This window comes from Suillus paluster (assembly GCF_016628075.1).
Source record: "Suillus paluster strain FC165 chromosome Unknown EDB91scaffold_19, whole genome shotgun sequence".
NCBI lineage: Eukaryota > Fungi > Basidiomycota > Agaricomycetes > Boletales > Suillaceae > Suillus > Suillus paluster.
Genome location: NW_024537579.1, coordinates 125,996 through 152,356, shown reverse-complemented (window position 1 = coordinate 152,356; position 26,361 = coordinate 125,996). Strand labels below are relative to the sequence as shown.

General features: G+C 48.5%; 9 protein-coding genes across 9 annotated transcripts; 4 read left to right on the top strand and 5 right to left on the bottom strand.

The window, feature by feature from the left end:
• Nucleotides 1-44: 44 nt before the first annotated feature.
• Nucleotides 45-2,401, bottom strand: EDB91DRAFT_1126267 (vacuolar DHA amino acid exporter). The gene is made up of 11 exons (XM_041318427.1): nucleotides 2,349-2,401; nucleotides 2,119-2,234; nucleotides 1,977-2,043; nucleotides 1,786-1,919; nucleotides 1,627-1,733; nucleotides 1,048-1,580; nucleotides 884-997; nucleotides 743-834; nucleotides 557-690; nucleotides 373-505; nucleotides 45-310 (listed from the first exon to the last, which is right to left on the bottom strand). The coding sequence occupies exons 1-11, from the start codon at nucleotides 2,353-2,355 to the stop codon at nucleotides 188-190; spliced, it is 1,560 nt and encodes a 519-aa protein (XP_041178287.1). The 5' UTR covers nucleotides 2,356-2,401; the 3' UTR covers nucleotides 45-187.
• A 34-nt stretch (nucleotides 2,402-2,435) lies between these two features.
• Nucleotides 2,436-6,454, bottom strand: EDB91DRAFT_1126262 (ribonuclease H-like domain-containing protein). The gene is made up of 9 exons (XM_041318426.1): nucleotides 5,886-6,454; nucleotides 5,607-5,830; nucleotides 5,208-5,559; nucleotides 4,957-5,147; nucleotides 4,163-4,594; nucleotides 3,636-4,068; nucleotides 3,487-3,582; nucleotides 3,031-3,433; nucleotides 2,436-2,886 (listed from the first exon to the last, which is right to left on the bottom strand). The coding sequence occupies exons 1-9, from the start codon at nucleotides 6,330-6,332 to the stop codon at nucleotides 2,795-2,797; spliced, it is 2,670 nt and encodes an 889-aa protein (XP_041178286.1). The 5' UTR covers nucleotides 6,333-6,454; the 3' UTR covers nucleotides 2,436-2,794.
• Nucleotides 6,455-6,945: 491 nt separating this feature from the next.
• On the top strand, nucleotides 6,946-8,195 carry EDB91DRAFT_1126254 (uncharacterized protein). Its single transcript, XM_041318425.1, has 4 exons — nucleotides 6,946-7,015; nucleotides 7,185-7,279; nucleotides 7,335-7,427; nucleotides 7,480-8,195. Exons 1-4 carry the CDS (start codon nucleotides 6,998-7,000, stop codon nucleotides 7,982-7,984), a joined length of 711 nt encoding a protein of 236 aa, XP_041178285.1. The 5' UTR covers nucleotides 6,946-6,997; the 3' UTR covers nucleotides 7,985-8,195.
• Nucleotides 8,196-8,266: 71 nt separating this feature from the next.
• On the top strand, nucleotides 8,267-10,034 carry EDB91DRAFT_1200752 (kinase-like protein). The gene is made up of 4 exons (XM_041320656.1): nucleotides 8,267-8,706; nucleotides 8,756-9,405; nucleotides 9,459-9,538; nucleotides 9,588-10,034. The coding sequence occupies exons 1-4, from the start codon at nucleotides 8,339-8,341 to the stop codon at nucleotides 9,696-9,698; spliced, it is 1,209 nt and encodes a 402-aa protein (XP_041178284.1). The 5' UTR covers nucleotides 8,267-8,338; the 3' UTR covers nucleotides 9,699-10,034.
• Nucleotides 10,035-10,413: 379 nt separating this feature from the next.
• EDB91DRAFT_1051370 (Metalloenzyme, LuxS/M16 peptidase-like protein) lies at nucleotides 10,414-12,068 on the bottom strand (the record flags this gene model as incomplete). Its single annotated transcript, XM_041313602.1, has 4 exons — nucleotides 10,414-10,545; nucleotides 10,604-11,391; nucleotides 11,462-11,951; nucleotides 12,006-12,068. 4 exons carry the CDS (start codon nucleotides 12,066-12,068, stop codon nucleotides 10,414-10,416), a joined length of 1,473 nt encoding a protein of 490 aa, XP_041178283.1.
• Nucleotides 12,069-13,601: 1,533 nt separating this feature from the next.
• Nucleotides 13,602-16,273, top strand: EDB91DRAFT_1328516 (CoA-transferase family III). The gene is given in 13 exon segments (XM_041325288.1): nucleotides 13,602-13,639; nucleotides 13,704-13,913; nucleotides 13,980-14,162; nucleotides 14,216-14,325; nucleotides 14,373-14,486; nucleotides 14,545-14,576; nucleotides 14,596-14,680; nucleotides 14,703-14,872; nucleotides 14,935-15,230; nucleotides 15,282-15,467; nucleotides 15,530-16,078; nucleotides 16,131-16,183; nucleotides 16,235-16,273. The coding sequence occupies 9 exon segments, from the start codon at nucleotides 14,007-14,009 to the stop codon at nucleotides 15,821-15,823; spliced, it is 1,443 nt and encodes a 480-aa protein (XP_041178282.1). The 5' UTR covers nucleotides 13,602-13,639; nucleotides 13,704-13,913; nucleotides 13,980-14,006; the 3' UTR covers nucleotides 15,824-16,078; nucleotides 16,131-16,183; nucleotides 16,235-16,273.
• EDB91DRAFT_1247295 (carbohydrate esterase family 8 protein) lies at nucleotides 15,945-17,557 on the bottom strand (the record flags this gene model as incomplete). Its single annotated transcript, XM_041322792.1, has 10 exons — nucleotides 15,945-16,078; nucleotides 16,131-16,183; nucleotides 16,235-16,328; nucleotides 16,391-16,439; nucleotides 16,492-16,606; nucleotides 16,659-16,680; nucleotides 16,735-16,870; nucleotides 16,948-17,142; nucleotides 17,200-17,290; nucleotides 17,343-17,557. 10 exons carry the CDS (start codon nucleotides 17,555-17,557, stop codon nucleotides 15,945-15,947), a joined length of 1,104 nt encoding a protein of 367 aa, XP_041178281.1.
• A 1,572-nt stretch (nucleotides 17,558-19,129) lies between these two features.
• Nucleotides 19,130-20,451, top strand: EDB91DRAFT_1335859 (uncharacterized protein; the record flags this gene model as incomplete). Its single annotated transcript, XM_041325516.1, has 3 exons — nucleotides 19,130-19,191; nucleotides 19,299-20,153; nucleotides 20,208-20,451. 2 exons carry the CDS (start codon nucleotides 19,130-19,132, stop codon nucleotides 19,975-19,977), a joined length of 741 nt encoding a protein of 246 aa, XP_041178280.1. The 3' UTR covers nucleotides 19,978-20,153; nucleotides 20,208-20,451.
• Nucleotides 20,452-22,952: 2,501 nt separating this feature from the next.
• On the bottom strand, nucleotides 22,953-24,582 carry EDB91DRAFT_1221340 (carbohydrate esterase family 8 protein; the record flags this gene model as incomplete). Its single annotated transcript, XM_041320909.1, has 10 exons — nucleotides 22,953-23,097; nucleotides 23,150-23,202; nucleotides 23,254-23,347; nucleotides 23,410-23,458; nucleotides 23,511-23,625; nucleotides 23,678-23,699; nucleotides 23,755-23,911; nucleotides 23,967-24,167; nucleotides 24,225-24,315; nucleotides 24,368-24,582. 10 exons carry the CDS (start codon nucleotides 24,580-24,582, stop codon nucleotides 22,964-22,966), a joined length of 1,131 nt encoding a protein of 376 aa, XP_041178279.1. The 3' UTR covers nucleotides 22,953-22,963.
• Between the last annotated feature and the right edge of the window lie 1,779 nt (nucleotides 24,583-26,361).

Below are 26,361 nucleotides of genomic sequence, written 5' to 3'. Positions count from 1 at the left end.
GTCTTTCACAATCGATCACGTGCCATGCCGCGGGTATATAGATACATTGTTACATATTTCGTCTCATGTGGTATTATACAGCTTGATTCTATCGCTCTATAGCTATCTAGATGGGCCCGCCCTGCATGATCCATACCTTTTTAATGTGTCAGAAAATGTGAATATTCATTTACTTAATATTTCGCGCTCATTCTCGCTCATTCTCCTTGCTCCACGATTCCCCCTTGTGCAACACCAATAAAATCAGTAGCTCCGAAACAACCAAGACACCAGCCCACGCCGTGAACAATTTGCCATCTCCTAAAGAATCCTGCGGCGAGAGCGAGCTAGCATCAGGAATTGCGAGACACGCCAGATAACATAGAAACTCACTTGAAGCGGTACAGCAATCACAAGCGAAACAAAAGCCAGGGTTCCTCGGAACGAGCTATTCGCGGCCACCGCTGAGCCCGAGCGACCAGGGTTAGCATCAACGAGGTATGCCACTGTACTTGCGTACATCCATCTGGAAGTAGATGTCAGGGAAATCATAACTATGAATAACTGTTCTGCACACATGGAGGAGAATCCAATAAGTGCGAGCATGACGCAAATACCGGCGATATTGACGTGCTTCTCGCACATCCAAGCATAACCGAGGACAGCCGGAGGTAGCCACAGCATCGCCAGTTTCGAGGCCTCTAATCGCATCTTCGTAAGAAGTCAATCAAGAGTTCTGGTGCAGGAACATAAAAAAGTTCACTTCTGCATACCACTGTCCTCCGTTCGCTTTCTTCATCTTCGCAAGTACCCGGTCAGACCAGCGCCCACCAATTATACTCCCAGCGATACTTCCTTCATAGGAATTAGTGCTCTGCCACGATCCAGATGGTGGGGATCTCACCAACGCCCTGACAAAGCAGGACCAAGCCTACGCTCAGCGCGCCATAGCCATATGCATTGGTGAGAGTGCGGGCGCACGTGTATGAAAGACAGTAGTTAAAACCGAAGACAAGTCCTAGTGAAGTCATTAACGACGTGCAATACAGGAGGGCAGCGTTCACCCACCATTAGCGGTAAGAATGACAACATTGTTCTTTCGCGACAAAATTCGAAAGTACGGTGGCAGGGGGTTGATATCTATTATTGATAACTTGATATCGTCCAGCCCTGGTGTAGAAGTCACAGCTGGTGTGCCATCTGGAACAATCGGGAGTTGGAGCTGCTTCTCAGGGTCCTTGACATGAGTTTGGTCCTTGCTGGACTCATACCCGCCAATGGAAGACTCGCTGAGACGCTGAATTGGTTCCTGGGTGGCAAGACGTCGTTGTAGAGCGGAGCGATACGTGAGACTTCGTTCCCGTCGGTATGTATCCTTGAACAGGATGAGGAAGGAGAAAAAGACAACACTTCCACAGATCATCAGGAAGTAGAAACTTGCACGCCAGTTGAAGCTTTGTGATAATAACCCTCCGAATATAGGGCCGAGTGCGGGTCCCACAAGAGGTGCAGCAAAGAAGACGCCCATCATAGTCCCGCGTTCATGAGTCTCGTAAATATCGGCTAGGGTCGCAGCCGAAATAGCCATGTAAGCGCTTGATCTGCAGGACATCAATTCGCGCTCAAGTTTATTGGATAAGAGCTCACCCCGCCGCTTGAAGTACTCGCATGCCGATCATCACCTCAATGGTCTTTGAAAGTGCTGAGACAGCACCCCCTACCACGAATACAACCGAAGCCACCAAATAGACAACCTATGATGCTCGAGATCCGCATTCCTCAAACAGATCAAGAAAGGGGACCAACCTTGCGGCCTTTAATCTCAGCTGCGGCGCTCCATATTAATGGAAAGTTTCCTTGTATCACCATAAACGCCGCTAACGACCAGCTAATCTGACTGCTGGTGGCGTGTAGATCTTCCTCTATCAGAGAGTTCGAGGCTGTGAGACGATATGTCAAATTCAAAACCGCTCATTAGGCAAATACATGCGACGAACGATTTTGGATGTTAGACGCTAACGTGCCCACCATTGTAGCCAGTGACACAATGCACAAAGTTGTGGTCTACGGGTGGTACACTGTCAGCCCGGCCAACTGAGAATATTGTGTCTTAAACGCACTTTTCTGGCAAAACTCCACTGACGGGGGTCGTTGTCGACCTGGAACATGTTCTATATCGAATTTATTATGTGCGTCAGGGGACGGCTTCAAATCAGAGTTTTTGGGTAGAGATTCGGATTTGGACACAAGGGGCGCTTTTGCTACGGTTAGAGTAGCCATGAATTGCAGATTGAAAAGACGAAGCAGGGGAAGTTTGAAGTCTGACCCAAGACACATTGCTTCTTATACAGTCAAAGGAGTTCACTCACAAGTCATCTTACGCTCTCCGATGGATATTGGGATATCGGTATGACGAAACTGCTACCGAAAAATTCGCCGTATACGCGTACGCACCTTTGTGCGTGAAGGTGACCCTAGCCTAGCGACCCACCGCCGGAGATTGTTCCGACAAAATACCAGGCAAGTCTGTTCTGGATTTCGAAAGATGCTACCAATTTGGTCCTTCTGCCGTGCTCACGCATCGACGGCTACAATTTGCGTTTGCCTCGTGGAATTGATGTTTCAAGTTTCAAGTCCAATAGCACAAAAGCAATCCCTGTTCGAAGACCTCAGTATGGTGCCCCCTCACACGAGAACAGAAGTCACTGGTGTTGTCCGGACCACACATAGGAGCGACGTAGTATATGAACAACACCTGTTAGGATGTGAAGGCAAAATAGCCTTACAGATACAACGTTATTCGGATGGATCGAGGTCATCTAAACGTATGTGTTTTGTTACCACTCTTAACCTCGCGCATATCTCGCGGTGGTGCGCGAAAATTGCCATACTCTATGACTCCAGTACCTGTTAACAGACAGGTAAGCATGCAGCATGTCGGCCGAAAGCAAAAGGGGTGCGACGATAATCTGCCAAAGAAGTAATATGGCGACGAAGGAAGATTCCGCACAATTGAAACAAAGGTGATAGAGAGAACAATTGATAGCGTACTTTTGACGTCTTTTTGCTTCTTTTTCTTCCTCGTATCAAGCTCCTCGGGGGCAGGCGGGACATCATCAAGGAGGTTTGGCACTGTCGTATAATCAAATACCTCATCCTCACCCGTGTCTTCCTGATCTCCGATTGGGGGTTTGCCCGATACTGTGGGTTTGATCCGCTTGCGCTTCTTCTGCCTGACCTGACCCACGAATACAATGGTATCGTCTGAAACAGGGGCGAGACGGGACTGCCGCTGATCGGAAGGAATAAACGGAATTTCTACTTGTCCCAAGATAGTAGCTCCGTCAGGCGCTTCTGCTGAAGTCACGGCAGGGGCGGGCGTTGCTGGATGTGTTGAGCCAGAACCCGAGAAGACGCTGGATTCGAAGATTGTCTGAGAACGAACTTGAGTAATCTAGATATTGGGATGAAGATAAGAACTGTGCGCGAATACAGGGATTGACTTGCCTGAGGTTGCTTAGGCGCAATGACGAGGGTCCGATGTATCTGCATCACGAGGTCATGGAATTTCTTGCTACTGGACGATATAATTGGCGCTGAGCTCTGGAAAAGATCTTCAGCATCATGGAGGTGTCCAGGCGAGTGGGCTGACTTACGTGAGGCGTCCTGCGGAACGGCAATGTGGCGCCGAATAATGAACTTCGCGAAGCCGAATATGAACTTCCTTCGGCGGCCGCTGCGCTCCGAGGGCCGAAAAGAGATGAGGACGACGCACGCTGAACAACCGAGGAAGAAGAAACTTCCACTGAACCCCATAGTCTAGATTTTGCAGTTTCTTCGCCTACAACAACTCCAGCCAAGGCAGCTGAGTCAGCTGTTTTGGCACTTGTAGTAACCGTGACAGCCTCAACAGTGACTTCTGAAGACCCCACTTGTTCCATGGTGGACTTGATGGCTTCCGCAAGTTCACTTGCTCTTCGTCGTAGGACGGGCGGAACGCTGGCGTGTGAGAAGAGCGCAAGGAGCTGAGCAGCGTTGGAAGGTGACCGCTCGGCTACAGTGAAAAGTTGGTGGTTTGGGAGAACATATCTGTGCACCAAGTCAGTCAATATACGAGCAGAAGAGGCTCGACAACTCCGGGGAACCACACCACCATGGTCCCCTGGATATGAAGGGTGTTCACCTCGTACTCTCATCCTCCTCCCTTGCTACATCCTCCCTCCACCGATGCACTGTCCTGTACACATCTCCAGTTACGCCACCTCGTACGCCATTAATCTCGCTAGCACTGTTGGTCAATGCACTCTTGTTCCATTTCCGTGCAAGCGTATCCCAGCCGCCGGTACCAATGCCAAGCTCAGCGTCGTATGCCTCGCGGTCATACAACCTTAGCGCAGTCCGAGTCGAACGTGCCAAGACATCATTCAGCAGCGCGTGTGATGGCTTGTCAGATATGCTGCCCTTGATGATACTAGATACCGTGCTTGACAAAGATGCTTCTGGAGCAGGCACTATCTGTGCACGCTCGATAAGGGAGAGTCGAAGTCGATCATAGATATATAGCAGGAAATGAGTATCGGAGCGTGCATACGTGAGCATCTCGTCTGGCAATGGACTTCGTAAAAGTTAGTTGTACATCCTTAAGAGACGATGGATAAAAACGGAGCTGAATCAAATTCGACAACATATACAGAAACGAAATAACATAGAACTCCTATGACGTGGAGCTCGCGTACCGCGGACGCGAACTGGTTCCATAGAACCAACGTTCCATTCTTACAATACCTCCAAGAGAAAACAAATGAAGATAGAAGTGGAGGGGATTTGACATTATGACAGGGATAAACCGGCTGGAAGAATTTTAATAGATAAATTTCAATGAAAACAGGCACGCATGGAACCCGAGGGCGTCATCGCATGTGCAATCATCCTGGAAACGAAGGAAGAGACGAGAAGATAAAGATGATTTCGACGTACCGAATGCGCCAATCAGCAAGTTGATACCGCTTATCGGGTGTGAAGTCGCAGAACGCCTCTAACAAGTTCGCAAGACCATGCTTCTGAAAGTCTAGGGCCTTTGAGGCATGATATGTGTCGAACAGTCCAACAACAAAAATATTGAAGTCTTGCTGAAGCCACACAATATCACTCTCAGCGCCATGGAAGACCTGAAAGTCATAAGAATTAATAGAGCACGAAAGTACCGCCTGCAAATTATGCAAGCGCACCTTGACAATCTCTGGATCGGCAAAAACTTCACTTAGTGCATTGCTTATCGAATCTCGCACACTTGGTACCAACAAGTCGATTATGAAATCCTCCTCGCGTGTGCTAATCTGCATTAAACAAAGAAACCCTCTGTATGTGCGGTATGAGTGGTGTTCAAGGTCGACAGCAATTTCTTTCGCTGCTTTGAGCTTTGTAGCCATTGACGAAAGAGCAGATGGAGTCGAGACATATATGTGCTTCGAGACGTCGGTACCTGTGAGAGAAGCAGGTAGAATGGTGGTAGAGGGTGGACAGAAGAGATGAGTAGGGAATGGTGGATGGGTGAGCTCATAATAGTAGGGGTGCGCCGATCTGCGAGAATTAAGACAGCAGTCGTGAAAAAATTAGAAAGGACGAACAGCTTTTGTTTTTCTTCCTCGTCCATGCCCTCACTCTGGTCTTCGTCGTGGAATATGTATCCAAGCGGGACACGGGCACACCACTTGTGTTCAAGGGTACGAGTCGGGATGTACGGCGTCTCATTTCGGTTATCCACTTTTGTATTGAACAGCAGTTGAGGCTTTGGTAAATGAGAAGCATGCTGTAGCGCAGGGTGCAGGCGTCCTCTTGGGGCTGGGGTTTTCTATACGACAATGAATACTTAGTACTTAATGAATCTCAAACATTGCTGGATGCACCTTTGATAGATTGTTACTCTGGTTTGGTAGAGCGGGAACAGCGATAGCAGGCTCTTTCTTATGCCCCATATAATCATCCAAACACATATCTGTCCTCTCAAAAAGTCTATCCACTGGATCAACGATCAGGGATTTAAAACCGTCCAATACATCATCCTCATCATCCAATGTGCCGCGCCCAGTAGCACCGCTATCCACAGAGCCTGCAAGTCGCACAAGCTTGTTGGTAAGCTGGAGAACTCGTGTGGAAAGCGAGTCAAGCTCTGCAGCGAATGATGCATGTATAGAACGGTGAAACTCTATGTCTTGTGGTAGTGTAGTAGCAGCAATACGAGTTGTAGCCAGTGCAGCCGATTGCACAGAGGTCGTGTAATCGGAGAATGTGCCGGGCGAGATCATAGTACGGCGGGGGTCAGACGACCCAGCCACGGTGTTCGTGCTCGCCATGTGTTACACGCGCACCAATATCTGTGCCACTCACCTTCTGTGCGTCGAAGGACTGTGTGTACAATGAACTCGAGGAGACCTCGAGGAGACGCAGCAAAAAGTTGCAATAAGTCACGTGAGAGATCAAAATAGCATGTTTTGATTATCTGGTATATACCTGCAGTATTATCTTGAATCGCATATTCTAACACTCCGAGTCTTCTTTATTCAATTTCCCTTGTATCCTGTAAGTCACAGAAAAATTTCGTTTCAATTTTAAAGGTTTTGTCATCAATGCAGTTCAAGCTGATGACTCTATGCTACACTGGATGTGTCACCTGGAAACTAAGACATGCCTTTGATCGCCCAAGCTGCTCACCAAAGTAAACCGGAAGACAGCCTTCAGCTTCAATATACACTCATTTTATTGATTGATTGACCTTCGTTGTCACCTCGCGGGTCTGTGCTTTGGCAGAGCACATTGCTTGAATGGTGTACTCGAGCTACAACGGCCAAAGTCTACCTTTCAGATTCCCTCGTTATCCTGAGCTTACCGCCCAAGTCATATTCTGTCGGAAATAGTGAGGCCTCTGAGTGCCAGATATAGTGTCTAGGTGTCAATTAAGCGTTGCAACGACTCACAACGTGTATCAGACGGCGCAGCATCATGTCCACTTTCTTTGCTAATGAATACATTGCTTAAGGTATGTTGCTGTGGATCGGTCTCTCATTAACCATTGCCGGTGCATTGCGTATCTTACCACTGTTCCGTATAAATTTGAAGTTCTGAACGTCTCCCATTGTAAGTCACCCGCCATGAATTCAAAGAGTCGCACCTTGGAAGAGCTGACAGCGAACTTCGACAGCTGTCAGATTGATACCAATGCGACAGTTGATTTCTTCAGTCAAAATTATGTTGACAATCCTATTCGTCCATGGGATTTTTATAGAAATGAAAACGAGGTGCTGTGAGTACGCTTGATCTGGTTCAACTGATGCCTTCTGACTCCTACATCACGCTAGCAAAAGCATCGATCACGTTGCACCAGCCGTCTCGCCTGTAAAATTGACCTCGGCCGTGGACTCGTCTCCATCCAATAGTTTCACAGAGCATCAGTAAGTTCCATCTTCTCTGACTTAGGCTCCAGTACTTGACCACTCCTCACAGATCATGGGATAACTTTGTTTTGAATCAGATTACTCCTACGGTCAACACACGGATGGCATCTTCTGTTGAAGCCTACCTTGTCCGTCTTCAGGCGGTATGCGGTCAGCAGCTAACAGTTGACCAGGCAATCTTGATTCTGAGGCATTACATTTGGTTAGCCAATCCGGCCTTGCATGTTGTAAACTCCGGACATTCTGCATCTCCCTCGATGCCCTTTGTCCCTCCTGTCGAGGTTGCTCCCACGTCTCCAGACGTAGTGAACACAGAGCCAGGCGCCAGCGCAAGTATTTCTATGGAAATACCGGCTGCATTTGACGCCGAAAGCACTCTTGGAGCTTGCGACATGGGTTCTCTCCGTCGTATCTTTCTAGATGGAGACCGCATTAAAGTGGAGTGTTTATGGCCTAACTGCGGGAGGACACTGATGAAAGACAACCACCCCCGTCATGTACGGGAGTGTCATCTGCATGCCAGGAGAGGAACCCTGCGCACGAATAGTGGCTGACTGATAGAGCATTTCTCTTCCACCGCTTGGCAACATGTTTGATAGTAAGTACTAAGCAGAACATACACACAAAGGATGTCGTACGATACAACATAGATGGTCCCTTGAAGGACTTGATAGTTTTCCCTCATACACAAAAGAATCTCGTACGATACAACAGAGTACTCAATAGTTAACCCCCCTGTACTTAGGCTACCAGCTCAGGTGTGCGAAGCATTAGTAAGCAGACAAGATCTGATCATGTGATCGAACGCGTGAGCGGGGCTCGAAAAGTCGAACCAAGTACCTAACTGCACGGCCACGCGTTTTACCGCATCCCTTCCTCACCCGCACCCAAAGTCAACTCCCTTGGAAATGGCGTCAATAGGCGCGGTCACGAAGCAGATCGCTGCCCTCGAAATCTCCTCCAAGAAGCACCAATCTTCTCGTCCCGGCCATACCAAGCAGCCCTCCCAAACAAACGTAGCCAAACTCCTCACAAAATATGCCGCACCCCATCCTCCTACAGCGAAACCAACTCAACCGTCTGCTCTCCGTAACCAGACGAACACAAATGCACCTGGAACTGCTCGAACTAGTAGAGCGGTAACTCCTTCAGAACCCCAACCCCAGCTTGACATCGGCAAGTATGATGGTGGCCTCGAGCTAGACAACGAGAAGAGGGGTGAAAAAGTCTTTGGAGAGGCAGCCGAAGCGCTCGCTCTCGATTCCAGCGTCTCAAGGTAAGTAAAGACAACCCCAGTGGCATCTCATCATTAACATCCCATGCAGAACACGTCCCACCCGAGAGTGGAGCCTCCCCTCATTTGAGATCGGTCGCCCCCTCGGCAAGGGAAAATTCGGGCGCGTCTACATGGTTCGCACCAAATGCGAACCACAATATATCCTCGCACTCAAAACCCTCTACAAATCCGAAATCATTCAGTCCCGCGTCGAGAAACAAATCCGACGAGAAATAGAGATTCAACAAAATCTCCGCCACCCAAACGTACTTCGCTTGTACGGTTACTTCCACGACGAGAAACGCATCTTCCTCATGCTCGAGTTCGCTGGTAAAGGCGAGCTGTACAAGCAGCTCTCCAAGCATGGCAGCTTTTCAGAGAAACGGAGCTCGAGGTATATCGACCAGATGGCGGATGCCTTGACCTACTTGCATGGCAAGCACGTCATTCATCGAGATATCAAGCCGGAGAATTTGTTGTTGGGGATCAATGGTGAGCTGAAGATAGGCGACTTTGGATGGAGCGTACACGCACCTGGAAATAGACGCATGACGCTATGTGGGACGCTCGATTACCTGCCACCTGAGATGGTCGAGGGAAGGGAACATAATGAGAAGGTAGATTACTGGGCCCTGGGTGTACTAACATACGAGTTTTTGGTTGGGAATCCTCCTTTTGAAGATCGGAACAGCGTGAATGGTGAGCAGCATGCTATACTTGCGCTTCTCTTAAGCTGACGCTTGTGATTCAAGCCACTTACCGTCGAATAGCTAAAGTCGACCTCAGAATACCACCACTCGTCTCTCCCGAGGCCAGAGATCTAATAACCCAGGTATGCTCACGATGTTACTCTGTGCTCCAGACTCTAATCGCCCTTGCAGCTACTCAAATATAACCCTGAAGAGCGTATCCCATTAACTGATGTCTCACGACACCCATGGATAGTGAAGCATCGGCCCAAAGGGACATCGAGAGGCGGAAGTGAGGCGTAGATATCGTTGATCTTTAATGTGCTAGTTGTTGCCTCTGGTGGTGTGCCGGACACCGTGTTTTGACTTGGACTATTGTATAACTTACAAGCACCTGTAAAATTGTCGTCGCGCGTCCAGCTCGTGTCGTTGTCATTTTCGCCGAAATGTGTCGACTAGTGGATTGGTCGAGTACAACAGTTCAAGCTGGTGGAGCAACAAACCTGCATTGACGTGACTAGGGTTCGATGATGCCGACTATCACCTTGTTTACACAAATCAGCATCACACGTTTAGTACATTGGCCAACCGCTGTGGTCAGGGGTTCAAGATCAAGTGCAATCGTAAAGTACTTATACGTCAACTAGTTTACATGCACATCGAACAACACAACAGAAAAATCTGATGATGTTGCACCGGTCAGTGAAGAAACGGGAAAAATAGACCTCTTGATGAGTGCGCTACACGCGCACTGAAAAGTTTTGAACAACCCCCTTAATGATGTAATAAATTGGTCGAGTACAATAGTTCAAGCTGGTGGAGGAACAAACCATTGATATAATTATCGACTACAGAATTTTGATCGAAACCCGCAAAAACCTCAGTCCATTCACTCGCAAGAAATTATGGTGGTATTAAAAGTCATTTATTCCGTGGTCTATTCGGAACGAACAACAGCGAACAGCATATCGTCTAGCTAGCGTCCAAACAACAATCGCACCTGAGCATCCCGCGACCGTCAATATATCATCACCTCACGCAAACAAAACAAAACAAAACAGACCTTTAATATATCATGGATGACATAGTCTGAGCGAATGCGGTTGTAGTCGAGGAGACCCTCGAGCGGGCCAAGAGCAGCGATGGCAATCTACAAACGAGTGATTGAGTGAATATGCCCAAAATCAGGTCCGAGAAAAAGCTCTTACATCCTTGTCCCACAGGTATTTCTGTGCAACACGCTTGATCTCATCTGTAGTCACAGCATCGACAGCAGACTCGATCTGCTGAGGAGTGAGACGGTGACCAGTGGTAACAAGTTGCCTTCCAATATCCTCTGCAATAGCAGTCGTCCCGTCAAGAGAGAGCAACAAACCGGCTTTGAGCTGGCTCTTGGCCCGCTCAACCTCGACATCAGTGGGAGCCATGGACATGCGGCACCATTCCTTGAGAGTGAAATGAGCCATGTCGTCAAGGTTCATGAGGTTCTCGGACACAAGGTAAATGCCCCAGAGACCGGTGTCGGAGTAAGACGTGGAGAAGGACATGAAGGAGTTGGCAAGGTTGTTGGAGGAGATGACATGGGAAAGACGAGATGAGAGGAGAGGGGAAGCGCCGAGAGAACGGTCCCAGTTGCCCATGATGCTCTGCATTACTTGCATGGGGAAGTAGTCGGGTGAGCTCCAACCGACACCCTCAACAGCAATGGCGACGTGTGCACAGGGAATGGCATCATCACGGAGACGAACGTCCGAACCAACAAAGTTTGAACGGGAGTGAGCAAGACGGCCAAGAGGGATGGGGTTCTGGGAGACGGGAAGCGAAGAGAAATGCTTTTCAGCAAGGTTCACCAGCTCCTGGTGGTCAACACCTCCTGCGCCAACAAGAACCATGCGGTCGGCGGTGTAGTTGGTTTTGATGTAGGAATCCAGGTCGTCACGCTTGATGGAGAGAATGTTGGCTTTAGGGCCAAGAATGGTACGGCCAAGCGGTTGATCTACAAAAGATTATGAATAAGTGTTGGGTGCGGATGTAAAGCGAGTATGAGACGAAAGCGAAATACGCACGTTGGAAAGCAACAGCATGGAGATGATCGAAGACAACCTCCTCAAGCTGCTTGTCAACCTCCTGCTGCTCTCGAAGAATGACATCACGTTCCCTCTCAACAGCTGCAGTCTCCAATTTGGAATTCTGCAGAATATCGGAAATAATATCAACGGCAACCGGAACATCCTTTCGGAAGCTCTTTGCATAGTATACGGTCTGCTCGCGAGAGGTATACGCATTTAGGTGTGCGCCAATATTCTCGACCTCGAGCTCCAATGCGTGTTGGTTACGACGGCTGGTGCCCTTGAAGGCCATATGCTCGAGGAAGTGGGCGGTACCATTAGTTTTGTCGGTCTCGGCACGCGAACCGGCATCGATCCAGACACCAATTGTTGCGGTCTGAGCATGAGGATGAGACTCGGTGGCGACAGTCAAGCCATTGGAGAGTGTGGTGGTTTGGGTGATGGGAGACGGAATGTTCACAGCTGTCGCAAATGACCGTAAAGGCCGCTACAAGCGTATGAACATCAAAACAAACGGTCTAGTAAAACATAGCAAACTTACAGGATTGCGCGCAGTAGTTCTGAGTGAACGAGCTAGCGACGCCGACAGTGTTCTCGAGACCATTCCGAAGAAGACAAAGTGAACGAAAGGCGCTGCTTGACCAAAATTATTCACCTCTTCGGGAGTTCTCGGTATCACGGCTTATCCCGATATATTTCAATCTCCGCTACCAAGTTCATTATTGATCTCGATGTTGGGTCCCGACACCAGGCCATGGTTTGGGAAATGATGCTGAGTGTTGCAGAGTTTCACAAATCATGTGCGAGACTCGCACGTGAGGTTTGTCAATGATCGCGTTAGCGTCACGATTCATCTTGTTTCTCGCGCGTGACGTCTGTGTTGTTTGCGGTACGTTTTCCCCGTAGGCTTACCTCGCGATGCAACAGCATTCACTGCTGGTACCCAGTTCTCGTTGTGGCTTCATTAGGTTGGCAGCGGAATGGTGCCGGAGTGAGAACAGGGTAACGCACACTCAGTGGATGCAGACTAATCTACCACATCCTGGTCTCGATCACAGTAACTTCCCGCTCATAGTTCACTCGTAAAATCTGTGGCAGAAACATGTCCCACGCGTCAGACCCCTGCAATCTGGCTGCTTCTCTGTGGATGTGGATGGCCGATGATTTACCTCGAGAGATCTTTCACGCTTCGATATCAGTGGCTGCCCTGATACTGCGATTGATTCTTCCTTCAAGCTAGGGAACGCAGCCCAAGTAAGCAAACATATACAAGTCTCAAATGACATTCGTGAACCAGCCCCCTTCAGACATCTATCGGCCTTTCAGGTCTAGCAGCTGCGTATACCCATTTTTTGAGGACAGGAAACATGCAAGACGTGAGCGTTGATGTACGTCATGCTATCTTAGATACAGCAACACACCGTCATTTGAGTTCGCAAATTTAAAACATCTGCCGCAACACAACCAGGCAAAATATTGTCAATCGCTCTTGGCAATAGGTTTTATATACATTTAGTCTTCTGCATAACAAGTTTTTAAGAAAATCGGTTGAGAAGTTACCACACGATGAAAATTCTGTCACTGAATGTTATCGTGCGTTCACCAGAATCACCACCATTTGAGTCAGGTAAATACAAGACCCGGTTGGTTAGATAAGATATTCGACGACGGGAATCGCGTCGATCAAATTAGGTTTTTATCTTTCTGTTGGTTAGATCTGATATTGGACTGCTTCAGACACCCTTGACCGGCATAATATTGCTGTGGCACAAGGATATGATAGCTGGGGGTCATGAACGCATATTCCATTGGTCAAGGAGTGAGATGGAAGGCAGTATATCATTTGTCACACAGAACAGTGAAATTTTCGCAACATCTTGCATTCAAATGAAGTGTTTTTAGTCTACAGGTATAATACTAGTATGTAGTTGCGCATAAAACAAAAAAGATAAAAGTATGGCTGCGATCAAGTGCTATGCGACCCAAACTCAAATAACGGTGTATTAGAGGTTACTGATTCCGTTAGTGGGAGCCGCCGAGCGAATGGATATGGTAAAGGACTCGCGTGATTGTGAAGCTTATTCTTGGTTACCAGCATCTGAGAGACGGCCTAGTTTACGTTCACATTTGAAACTTTCTTCAGTCATAAGCGTGCGCTCTCATATTGGTAGAGAGGTACTTGGGCGACACTAGGCGCTCGGCCACATACAGGCTTCTGTTGAAAACTTGTTTTGACCAGTTTGACTTTTTTAGATGCACCAGTTCGTGCATCCCGACGTGACACCACCTGTCCGAACACAGGAGAGCAAATCTAGATATACGACAGTATTCGGGGAAAAGCTCCTCTGGCGAGGCTATCCCCAGATTTAGATGCTACTCGTAGTGTAGATAGCCACATCACCATCATGATTCATGATCAAGATATCAAAGAAGATCCATCCTATCAGTAGTAAGTACGCATACATAGATGCCGTGTTTACTTAGACTAAGCACATCCTTGTCCCCCCGTTCATAGCTCACTCGTACAATCTGCGGCAGAAACATGTCCTACACGCCAGACGTCGCAGACCCCTGTAATCAGGCTACTTCTCTGTGGCTCGCCAATGGTTTGCCTCAAGAGATGCTTTCACACCTCAAACTCGGTGACTGCCCTGATACTGCAGTCAACTCCTCCTTCAAGGTAGGGAGCGCAGCCCAGGTAAGCAAACATATTCAAGCCTCGAATGCTATCACCGATCCAGCCCCCTTCAGACATCCATCGGCCTGTCAGGCCTAGCAGCTGCGTATATCCATTTTTTGAGGACAGGAAACATGCAAGACGTGAGCGTCGATGCACGTCATGCCGTCTTGGATATCTCGAGGTTACCTATTCTCTTCGTTTTGAATTAATCTTACTGACATCAAATAGTCAAGCTTGGTACACCATAGATGACCAGAAACCCACTAGATCGTGGAGTGACCTGGAGGGAATTTATAGAACCAAGGACAACAGTTTCGTTCTTCTGAAAACCTACTTTCCGCAGTCAGTTCTCATCAAAATTCTGAGCACATGTTTTATAAGTAGCTAACGATCACCGAAGCCACGCAGAAGGTATCCTCAATATTTTGCAGTGTGAACCCACTCGCTGAAGCCGTTCAAGTTGCCTTACTGCAATGGACCGCGAAAGATTTTGAAGATGAAGCGGAAAAGCAGAACATGTGTGTCTCTGCCTATAGGTCATTCGAGGAATGGGATAAGCATCCCCAAGCAAGCTGCATTGCGGGGAACCCCTCCCATCCAGCTCATTAAGATTGGAGACGCTCCCAAACGGGAAATCAAGGTGTCCCCACCGTTCCCTCTCGACGGAATTAGAGTGTTGGATCTGTCCCGAGTGCTTGCAGGACCAGTGTGCGGCCGAACGCTCGCAGGTATGTGCCAACATTCCTATCTCAAATCGATGCTCACAATCGATAATCTGCAAACATGACAGCGTATGGAGCTGATGTACTCCTGGTTACGTCCCCAAAGCTTCCCGATTTACCTTATCTCTACGCTGATACATCTCGTGGCAAGCGCACGACGCAGCTCGATCTCACAGAGCCCACTCACCACGACCGCCTGAAAGAATTGGTGAAGGATGCTGACGTATTCCTGCAAGCATACCGACCAGGTGGCCTTCGCGACAAAGGTTTTGGTCCTCACGAGCTCGCCAAAATTCGCCCTGGTATTGTATGCGCCAATTTGACAGCGTATGGTTGGGAAGGGCCCTGGAAGAACAAGCGCGGCGTAATACATTTTGGTTCTTCATTACTATGCTTTCTGACAATAACATATTAGTTCGACTCGCTCGTTCAGACTGCCACAGGCTTCAATTGGGCGGAGGGTGAAGCTTTTGCTGAATTTAATGGGCAGCCCGTCCTGGATAAGCCAAACCCTCGACCACTCCCTGTGCAAGTCCTAGATCACGTTGCAGGTTACTTCCTCGCTTTTGGCATTCAGGCCGCAATCGCAAGAACGATCACTGTGAGTCCTCGGCGGTATCTTTCTTCCGTAGTCAAAGTTCTCACAAACATGGTGCTGGTCAGGAGGGCAGCTCTTGGGAAGTTCGCGTTTCCTTAGCAGCAGTTGCGCAGTGGTTGCGATCACTTGGACAAATTCCGCCAAAGCTTGCGTTCGGAGATGGGAAGCCTCTTCCAAAACAAAGGATTCCACAAGATCCTGAGGTAGCTGCATTGTCGGTCACACTCCACGAGGCGACAGGTGACAAAAGGCAGGTTGAAGGGCCTCTCAGGACTTTGACGGCCATCCGACATGCAGCACAGCTATCCGTCACACCTGTTAAGGGACGTGGAAGCTCCAATAGGCTTGGATCGGCATGAATCTGTATGGTTGCCCCGTGTATGAGATGCGAGGATAAGAGATTCGGGGTAACACAATGAATGAGAGTGGCTGCTGGCGACAACCATTGCCGTCTATTTAAGTGCAATACGACAATACCTATCAATACTCGTATTTGAAGTCAATCCACGCTAATGTACCAACAAACACTTCCTCCAGTGTGAAGTTTTTGTCCACCTCCTCGGAAGTCAACACATGGTCTTGTGGTACACGTTTCGACGTGCTCCCTCCAGGACCTGCAAACAATGTAAGCATCCGGCACTGGCAGCATGAGTACACGAGGCTTACCATATGAATCAAACTCGGCGTAGTAAGTGGTGCTCGGAATGGTGCCAGTGTTTCTGTCGTAAACAAGTCAGCAATTGGTGCCGGTCTCTTACAATTGTGCTTACTTTGAAGCCCAGGGTCTGAAACCTACGGGGTGAATACTCTCATCCATGTAAGTGCGTAAGTATACAGAAATGGCCAGGTCATTCCATGGACGTCCTACAGGAGTCGTTGACAACTCAGCGTTACAATTGGAGTATGTACTCCGCTCTTTAGCTTACCGAGGTAGCAATGGGCATCAGTCACAGTGGTCGCACTAGCATCCGGGGACTGAATTGGAGATAGTCATCGAAGACTTGAGCACCAGATCAAAAAAACTGACCCGAATGATTTTGGAATCGGCGATGTATACCCCATTCTTGGTGCCGCTTGTTCCTTGCCAGGCGGTGAGGCCGCCACCACAAGCTCGATTGGCGAAAGTCACATTTTGGAACCATCTGTTCAAAAAGTCACTCGATGGATTTAATGTATGCATCAAGACGCTCTTACGCAGTGCCAAATCCGAACAGATCTTGTCACGATGTCAGTAGTTGCAACGCGCATGGGTCAAGAAAACATGACTCACAATCAGTTGAACCGTATACTATGCTGTCGACGGCATACGTGTATGCACCACTGCCGGTGTACCATGTGTCTTGATAGCTAGCGAAGGACGCAGCCATAGAAGGAAGCATTTGTATAGGCGAGGGAAGTGACGAGAGCTCGAGAAATCGCGTAGTTGGCCTGATCGGATGAGATTGTACATATGTCCAAATGGAAGGAAGGAGGCAACGCTTACAGCGCGATTCTCGAAGTCAATATTATACGCTCTGAAGTTAGTGTTGCCGAAGGACTGTCCAGAGACAGGTGCGACGGTGAGGGTTGCGGTTTCCTCGTCGGTCAACCCATCGCGAACATATAGATTGTTCCAAATATGCACAAGGTTGCGCTGAGAAACCGCTGCATTGTAAGCCGTATCAGGATTAAGCTGACCCTATAAACAAAATGTCTCGGAAATCGAACTTCAAACACCTTAGAAAGTGACTGATACCAGAAGAGTGAGCGGTGCAGACCGCGCGACATTAACCATTTCATTGTATTCTCCTTCTCCGATCAGAATGATTGCGTCACCCGTCTCTGGCCTGGGCAAATATCAACAGAACAGACAAGAAAACAATTCTGGCTGCTACTCACAGAGACTTTATTGCATCTTGGACTTTTTTGAAACTTGCTCTGTCATCTGTGGGCGACACAAAGATCGTTCCTGCTGGGCACCCAGTCAACGGGGACGTAGCCACGCTCTTTTGCAATTGGCACGCGGTATATTCCGGAGAGAGCGCATGAATCTGCACGCCTAAGCTGGTTAGAAATGTAAAAAGGACTGTAAGGTGTATCAAATATGATCCCATCGGTGTCGCTTGGGGGGGGGAGTATAGGTCATCTTCCTACTATCGCCCGTCCGACGCGCTTTATACTGTGTGGAGTCTCGTCAGCAAAACCATTTCTATAGTGACGCTGGGATGAGAACGGGGCGGATAGGTGGCAATCACCATATTGCAGAACATCAGGTAGATACGTTGAAATTCGCGAACTTAAATCCGAGAGAATATGCCAGTGAAAACCTACACCGGCTCAGCGCGGGAGAGCCCAAGTCATGATCTAAGCAGTGGGCTCATCACCAACGGGTCGCCGGCGAGTTAGTCTCCCGGACCAGCCAAATCAATTGAAGCAAGGCAGTCGTTCCTTCGGAGGTTCGTATGAAGCCAATCGTCACTTGTGAATGTAGTTTCCCGTACTTAGTCAGACCATAATATTAATAGAAGGAAGACAGTGGTTCCTTCTTGATGATGAAGACATATCATGGTTTGCTATAGAGTGCTTTCGTTGGCGGAGTCGAGACGTAAGTCCAAAAACCTGAAGGCTTCTGCCTGATCAGGGTGCCGTTGAGTTCGAATTCTAAGAGTTAACCTGAACCATTGGAGTCGACAGATTTAAGTTAAATGTGAGAACCTTATTTCCGTCCTACATCTTCGTCATCTCCTCCGCGTCGTCAACGCCGGGCGAGTCAAAGACATACAATGAGAGCTGGTCTGTGATAGTGTCGTGACGGGTTTGAAGAGCCAGGGCCCAGAAATGGCATCGGGGGGTTGACGTCGCGATCGGTTCATCACGTTGGTGGGCGGTCAATTTAACTTGGTACTTCGACTCGACATTTCCACCCATTTTACATTGTGAAATTCTCAAAAAGTCCTTAGCAAAAACACCCTAACTTGTCTAAAACTTTAGGACGAAAGGTCACCTAGACTCGTAACCATTCTGCCTACGTGCGTTTTTGAGATGTGTGTGAACTCGAGCATCCGTGGTAGTATACGCCAGGCTGGTCACGAGCCTAAAGGTCACCGGTTCACAAGCTTTTGACAATTCAAAATCTTGCTTTCGTCGCTGGTGCCCCACCCACCCTCAAGAAGTGTTACAAATTTAGCTCCATCGCAGCCGCCCTCCTTTTTCAGGTTTACCCACAGTGTGTGCTTTGCACGCATCTTGTTTCTTATCGCTTCGGTCACTTGTCGTCGACCTGTCGTCTTTGATGTTGAGAATCCGACGCCCGTATTAATTTGATACATCGTATTCTGGCGCTTCGCGCGATCGAGAAACTGCACTCGTCTGACCGTCCTTTATCAATTCGGACATGTTCTACATCAGCAATTTGAAGAATATGGAGTGTCGTAGCAACTTTTGCGTCTCTGGACACACGTTGATCCAAGATAAGTCTCTCGTCGACATAATCATTTCATCGAGTGTTTCACCTTAACGAGTTGGGCGATCTACACTTTCGTTGTGCCTAGATTTGTACGGCCCTAGCGCCTTGGGTATTTATTCTTGCACTCCTCGGGACGAGCTGGGACCACTCATGGACCTTTGAACCACTTCAGTGGAGCGCATGTGACCGCGTTGTATGGGTGACACTTCTCTTCTTTGTCATGCGAGACCGTGGCCACATGCTTTTTCCCCCCCTGGTACAAAAGTTTGCCAAAGTTCGATAGTATGTGATCCTCATAACACCTTATTTTTACTACCTGTGTACCTGCCTGCGCCGCTAGGTTTTGTATCCATGTCACAACGAGTCATTCATCTTATGCTCATTAACAGCCTGGCCCACAATCTCGATCCAGTCGTGGATCTTCCTTATATCCCTCCCGTCGAGTTCCACCCTCCCATCAACTTTGAGTACGACGCAGTTCTCCAAGTCGCGCCTACAATGGAACCCACTCCCTCCTCTTCCTTTGTTCCTCAACCGGCTCCCCAGCATGGATTTGCTACAGTGAACTACTCCTTGCCGTCTATCCCGCGTTCCACTCGTTCCTTCTCAAAGCGCAACGTTTCTGCTGTGCTACATGATTTAGATGACAATGCCGACGGGCAGAGTGATGCAGAGGAGACGGACGATGAATATGTCCCTTCATCTTCGCGTAATCCGAAGAAACGTCGTTGTTCCACGCGTAATACCAATGCGCCTGCCTACGCTCTTAGCAATGCCGCGCCCCAATACGCGTCGCCTTCCGCAAAACGTTCTCGCCCTGCCCCCCCTCCCCGGAACACTCGAGCAATCCCTGGCACTAATCTCAGCTCTGCGAGTAAATCCAACCCTTGGGCTTGTCCCTATTGCAAGTGGGTTCAGCGCAACCATCGTACGCCTGACCTTAAACGACATATCCGCACGCATACGCGTTTCGAAAGACCTGCACAATGGGTCTGCTGCGCGAATCGGCTACAATCTACAACATTCCGCACGGCGCGACTCCATACATTCATAACGGAAAACAAATGATTGGAGGATGTGGGAGAGAGTTCAGTCGGCGGGACGCGCTGAAACGCCATCTGGGCAATGACCACATCTCTTGTGTTGGAGATATCGACGCGTTCGCTAACGTCTACGACGACTGAATCACGAATTTTGATGATGAAACGATCCCCTTTGTGATGACCGTCAAGATCATCTGATAGGTAAGCTCAATGCGAGTCTTTGTCGTGAAACAGTTCGCTCACGAGTTTCCACAGCATTTACTTATATGTATTATCAAGTATACCAGACTTCGACCCTAATCTCTCTCATTCGAAACACGCGTGCTTATGCATATGTATGTATCACCTCCTGCCAGCTGCTGCTGCACCGAACTATTCTGTACATTCCTTACTGCATTTTCGTCGTAGTCCTTGTATCACCATGCAACCCTCCGTAGAAAAATTCGCATTCAACTAAATCTGATTTTCTCCGAACGAGCTCGAGGTCACTGAAAAGTGTACGATACAACAAACTGAGTATTTCATAGAATATCAACCCCGTATCTGTCTCAAACGCGGCGGTCGCTAGACGTATGAGTCAATGGAAGGGTTTGTTACATTTCGGTTCGCTGCGTAGCATAGTACGAGTAGCATGACCGCGCTCTGTTGCGAGGATGGCCGAGGCCTGCAAAGTGCGGTAGGCCGCGAACCTAGATCACAAAATCAGACGCGCGCCGTCAATGGTCATTACCGTGGTCGCGGTCTAGTTCATGAAGGCACATAGTGCTCCCGCCCCCGATAGTCTTAATTATCTCGTCTGCTTTCTGCACTCAAGCGGAGGACCTTGAATGTTAGTAGATACATCCGTGCCAGAGAATAAGTGAGATGAGCTGAAACCGACAGACATGCGATGATCAATCAATCACCTGCGTGTCACGCTCGACAGAATCTTTGGGCGAGAGGAATGTTGACTTTGAGAGGATAGGTGTATGATGTATCCATACTAGGCCGCTGTATAAGGCGCGCATGAAACCAAGAAGTTCAGATAGACTTCTGAATTATTGTCTGGAGGACCTCAAAAATACTCTCGATAAGGTTAGTGCAACCTTATCAAGAGCATTCTTGATGTCCCTGCATACGTCACCATCACAACACCACCCACGACCGCCCAATGGGGTTGAAACCTAACCACAAATACGACCAGCGCAACGATGTCACCCAAGAGTGCAAGCGGCACCGATGAAGGAGCACGGACATGCTTCGGTCGGAATGTGCATGAATGGGATTCAGAGAGCATCACAAACTAAATGCGCGGAAGGAAACGACGGGATGTGAAATGCTTCTTCCTGGTTGTGGGACAGGTGTATGTCGACATGGTAGAGCGAAGGAGAAAAACGCGCGAGAAAGGACGGGAACCGCGAGCAATATAAGAGCGTTAAGAAAGCCTCGGGCGTTGAGCCCACGCAAAAGACGTTTTCGTCGCCCTAGACGGCGCTCGTTGTAAGTCGGGATCCATGGCGGCTCGAGGCAAGAAGGCGCGGTAAAAGCCGAGCCGCCGACTCGTGACCCAGAGAGAAGGGCCATGCCTCAGGCCTCAGATCTCGCACCTCAGAAGGATCACAGCGAGCCCCATCAGCAATGTGATTATCAGTATGGGTGGCTCAAAGGATGCTGTGTTCGCAGGAGCGTACACAGTGAGGAAGGAGTCGACTTTCGGAAGACTCAGTATTCGAATCATAATTGAATCAAGTTTTTTTTCAGGGGAAGGATCAATGACTATCGGGCTGTAACATACATAAACATACGTACGGAAAGCTGAAATAAACAGCATGGATATTCAAGGAAGGAACAGCAGCATCAATTTTAAGACCGCAACCAAGAAGCTCAGGATATCCATACCTGTCAATGTCATGCACGTTCCGTGCAAACATGATTCCTACCCCAACAACATTCGTGCGCTGGGATTCTATGCCCCGAGTTCGACAAATAACATTGTATTGCAGCAGTTATACGTAACCTGCCGCCGCGCACTTGTACTGGACTGACTTGATATGTCAAGTTCCGTCGGCGTACTGGTCTTGGCACTTCACCCACTAGATGCCCCTGTGGATACACGGCAAGCTCAACTCTGCAATACATCTCCATAGTTTTTCTCACACCTGTTGTCTTACTTCGGCACCGCATCAAGGGCACAGCAGTTACGCACAGGTCTAACCCGACCATGGCCTATTGAGCTCCGTCGAGTTGTGCTAGCGTTACTTCCCTTCGGCCTTTGTGTTATGCCCCAGGTTTTTGTTTTGGCGGCTCTGGTGTGTACACCAGACAGAGCACTAGTACTCCCGGAGAACTACTCGTTTGCATATTTGCGACCCTAGCATGACGCCATGCTGGTAGACACCTCTCCATCCATCAAGACAGATTCAAACACTCGCCGTAAAATTATCTCGCAGTGATCCGTTATCCAGTGTATACCATCAATTAGCTAGAACCCTGTACTCGCATTGGTTGTCCTTTGGCACCATCCTCACCACTGCTTGTCGCGGATTCGATGTCTACTATGGGTTGGGCAAAATAAAATGTTTGTCCATATCGTACACACTTCACATCGCGAGCACCACGCTTCGCCTCTCGTTCTTACACTCTGACCGATGCGTCCGCCATACCCTTCATGCTCGTATTTATGCTTCAACCCTTCATGGTTGCCCCTCGCGTTCTGATAGTCTCTTCAATATAAGCTCACATGTATCTCTCGTATCTTCCGTCAATAAATTCCCATCATCCGGATCCGTTGGTACCACTATGACAGTCAGTTCGAACGAACTCGTCTATCAGTGTTTGTCCTCCCTCAATCAAAGTCTTCGACTTCCCCTTCGAAATCTTTGACATTTCGAACAGTGTAGTTTCAAGCTGCCCCTTAGCCGCGTGTATGAGATGCGATGGGCGAATAGCCTCGGGGTCAAGTAAAACGAACGGCAACTAGTCTGACGATTTTCCATCGCCAGAGTCTTTTTAGTACAATACGACAACACCTATCAATACTCGTATTTGAAGTCAATCCACGCTGGTGTACCGACAAACACTTCCTCCAGTGTGAAGTTTTTGTCCACCTCCTCGGAAGTCAACCTATGGTCTTGTGCTACACGTTTCGACGTGCCCCCTCCAGGACCTGCAAATAATGTAAGCATCCGACACTGACAGCATAAGTACATGAAACTTACCATACGAATCAAACTCGGCGTAGTAAGTGGTGCTCGGAATGGTGCCAGTACTTCGGCCGTAAACAAGTCAGCAATTGGCGCCGGTCTCTTACAATTGTGCTTACCTTGAAGTCCAGGGTCTGAAACCTGCGGGGTGAATACTCTCGTCCATGTAGGTGCGTAAGTATACAGAAATGGCCAGGCTATTCCATGGACGTCCTACAGGAGTCGTGGACAACTCAGCGTTACAATTGAAGTATGTGCTCCGCTCTTTAGCTTACCGAGGTAGCATTGGGCATTAGTCACAGTGGTAGCATTAGCATCCGGGGACTGAATTGGAGATAGTCATCGAAGACTTGAGCACCAGACCAAAAAAACTGACCCGAATGATTTTGGAATCGGCGATGTATACCCCATTCTTGGTGCCGCTTGTTCCTTGCCAGGCGGCAAGGCCGCCGCCACAAGCTCGATTGGCGAAAGTCACATTTTGGAACCATCTGTTCAAAAAGTCACTCGATGTATTTAGTGTATGCATCGAGACACTCTTACGCAGTGCCATATCCGAACAGATCTTGTTCACGACGTCAATAGATGCAACCTGCATGAGGCGAGACAGCATGACTCACAATCAGTTGAACCGTATACTATGCTGTCGACGGCATATGTGTATGCACCACTGCCGGTGTACCACGTGTCTTGATAGCTAGCGAAGACGCAGCCATAGAAGGAAGCATTTGTATAGGTGAGGGAGGTGACGAGGGCTTGAGCAATCGTGTAGTTGGCCTGATCGGGTGAGATTGTACATATGTCCAAATAGAAGGAAGGAGGAAACGCTTACAGCGCGATTCTCGAAGTCGATATTATATGCTCTGAAGTTAGTGTTGCCGAAGGACTGTCCAGAGGTCGCTGCGACGGTGAGGGTTGCGGTCTCCTCGTCGGTCAACCCATCGTGAACGTATAGATTGTTCCAAATATGAACAAGGTTGCGCTGAGAAGCATTCCCCGCTGAATCGTAAGCCGTATCAGGATCAAGCTGACCCTATACAACAGATGTCTCGGTAATCGAACTTCAAACACCTCAGAAAGTGACTGATACCAGAAGAGTGAGCGGTGCGGACCGCGCGACATTAACCATTTCATTGTATTCTCCTTTTCCGATCAGAATTATTGCGTCGCCCGTCTCTGGTCTGGGCAAATTTCAACAAAACAGATAAGAAAATAATTCTGGCTGCTACTCACAGAGACTTTATTGCATCTTGGACTTTTTTGAAACTTGCTCTGTCATCTGTGGGCGACACAAAGATTGTTCCTGCTGGGCACCCAGTCAACGGGGACGTAGCCGCGCTCTTTTGCAATTGGCACGCGGTATATTCCGGAGAGAGCGCATGAATTTGCACGCCTAAGCTGGTTAGAAATGCAAAAAGGACTGTAAGGTGTATCGAATATGATCCCATCGGTGTGTCGTCTTGGGGGGAGTATAGGTCATCTTCCTACTATCGCCCGTCGCGCTTATATACTGTGGATTCTCGTCAGAAAAATCATCTCTATAGTGATGCTAGGATGAGAATGAGACGGATAGATGGCAATCACCATATTGCGGAACATCAGGTACTAGATATGCCGAATACGAGAAATTTGCGAACTTATATCCGACAGAATATCCTAGCGAAAACCTACACCGACTTAGCGCGGGAGAGCGCCCAAGTCGTGATCTAAGCTAGTGAACTTATCAGTGGCATCACCAACCGTGACCAACGGGTCGTCAACGAATTAGTCTATTGAAGGAATGCAGTCCGAGTCGTCCCTTCGTATGAAAACAATCGTGAGCGTAGTCGGATCCCATACCTACATGGTCAGACATTAATATCCATAGAAGGAAGACCGTAGTTCAACATTCAACGTTCAACAGTGGTTCCTTCTTGATGATTAACATATATCATGGTCTGAGTAGTAGAGTGCTTTCGTTGGTGCCCACAACCGGTTGCCCTATTTGGAATGCCAAAACCTTCAGAATCCCGATTCCCGAGCGGAGAAAAAATAATGCAAGCGCTCCAAATATAAAATTTTATACCACTAGCGAATAGCATACACTTACTATGCCTTTGTTCATAAAGTATGTGTATTTGAGGCGCAACAGTTTTCATGAGGGACTGCTCGTAAATTAATATTAGTGAATAGAATACTCAAATGTGTTTCGTCATTTGCCGCCAGTTGAGATGCCCTTAGTTTGAGTAGGGTTGAGCACGGGTGAACCCGCGGGTCTCTGAAGCTACACCGCACCCGCCACGGTACGGGTCAAGCGACCGACCCGCCAATTCAAGCGAAAATTGCTGGTCGTGTCGTGCAGTTGACGATCGACTTTCCGTTTGTTGTGCAGGATGGATTGCCGACCGATGTTGTTTTGGGATCGAGACTGACAGGTATACTATCGGGACTCGTTGGCCACTTTTTGGTGTGCATCATTTCCACTGCCCGTAGCAAGTGATGAAGGTGCGTGGTTGCCTCCTTCTGCGATTAGATATTATACTCAACGCTCAGGATTAAATGGAACGCTTCAAATAGTTGACGATTTTTCGGATGATGTTGCCGTTCAGCCCCAGAGTTCCACCATGCAGGTTTTTGATGCTACCCAAGCGGGCTGCTCCTCCATGAGTCCAGTGGAGTGATACTGCCGGTCATTTATGCGAGAATGACGCAAGCAAGATTCGTCAAGTTTTGTATAGCCTACTTATTGGTGGTCGGAATGTGTTCCAGTCAGATCTACGGGGGGTCTTCGACGTTTCGGCGTTGCACGGATGCGAATCTCCGTTTTCACGGGTTGATGAACAAAATGTCTGTTCTCCACTATCAATGTTTCTCCTCCCTCGATCGAAGTCTTCGACTTCCCCTTCGAGATCGTTGACACTTTGAACAGCGTAGTCTCTAGCTGCTCTACAGCCACGTGTGTGAGATTCGAGGGACGAAGAGATTCGGAGTAAAGTAAAACGAACGACAACTAGTTATTCACATACTGTGGAGTCTCGCGACTAACAAATACTCGCCTGAACAGTGAAAGTTAGCATGTTAACGATGGCTTGGAGGACTCCATGTTTCATAAGTAGCTGTTACATTTTGACCGGGAATTGCTCATGGCTGGGTTGACAACTTGAGAAAGAGGAGGATTGCTGATAATCACCATGAGTCACCATGCAGACAATCAGGTAGATACGTCAAATCCTCGCGAACTTTTATCC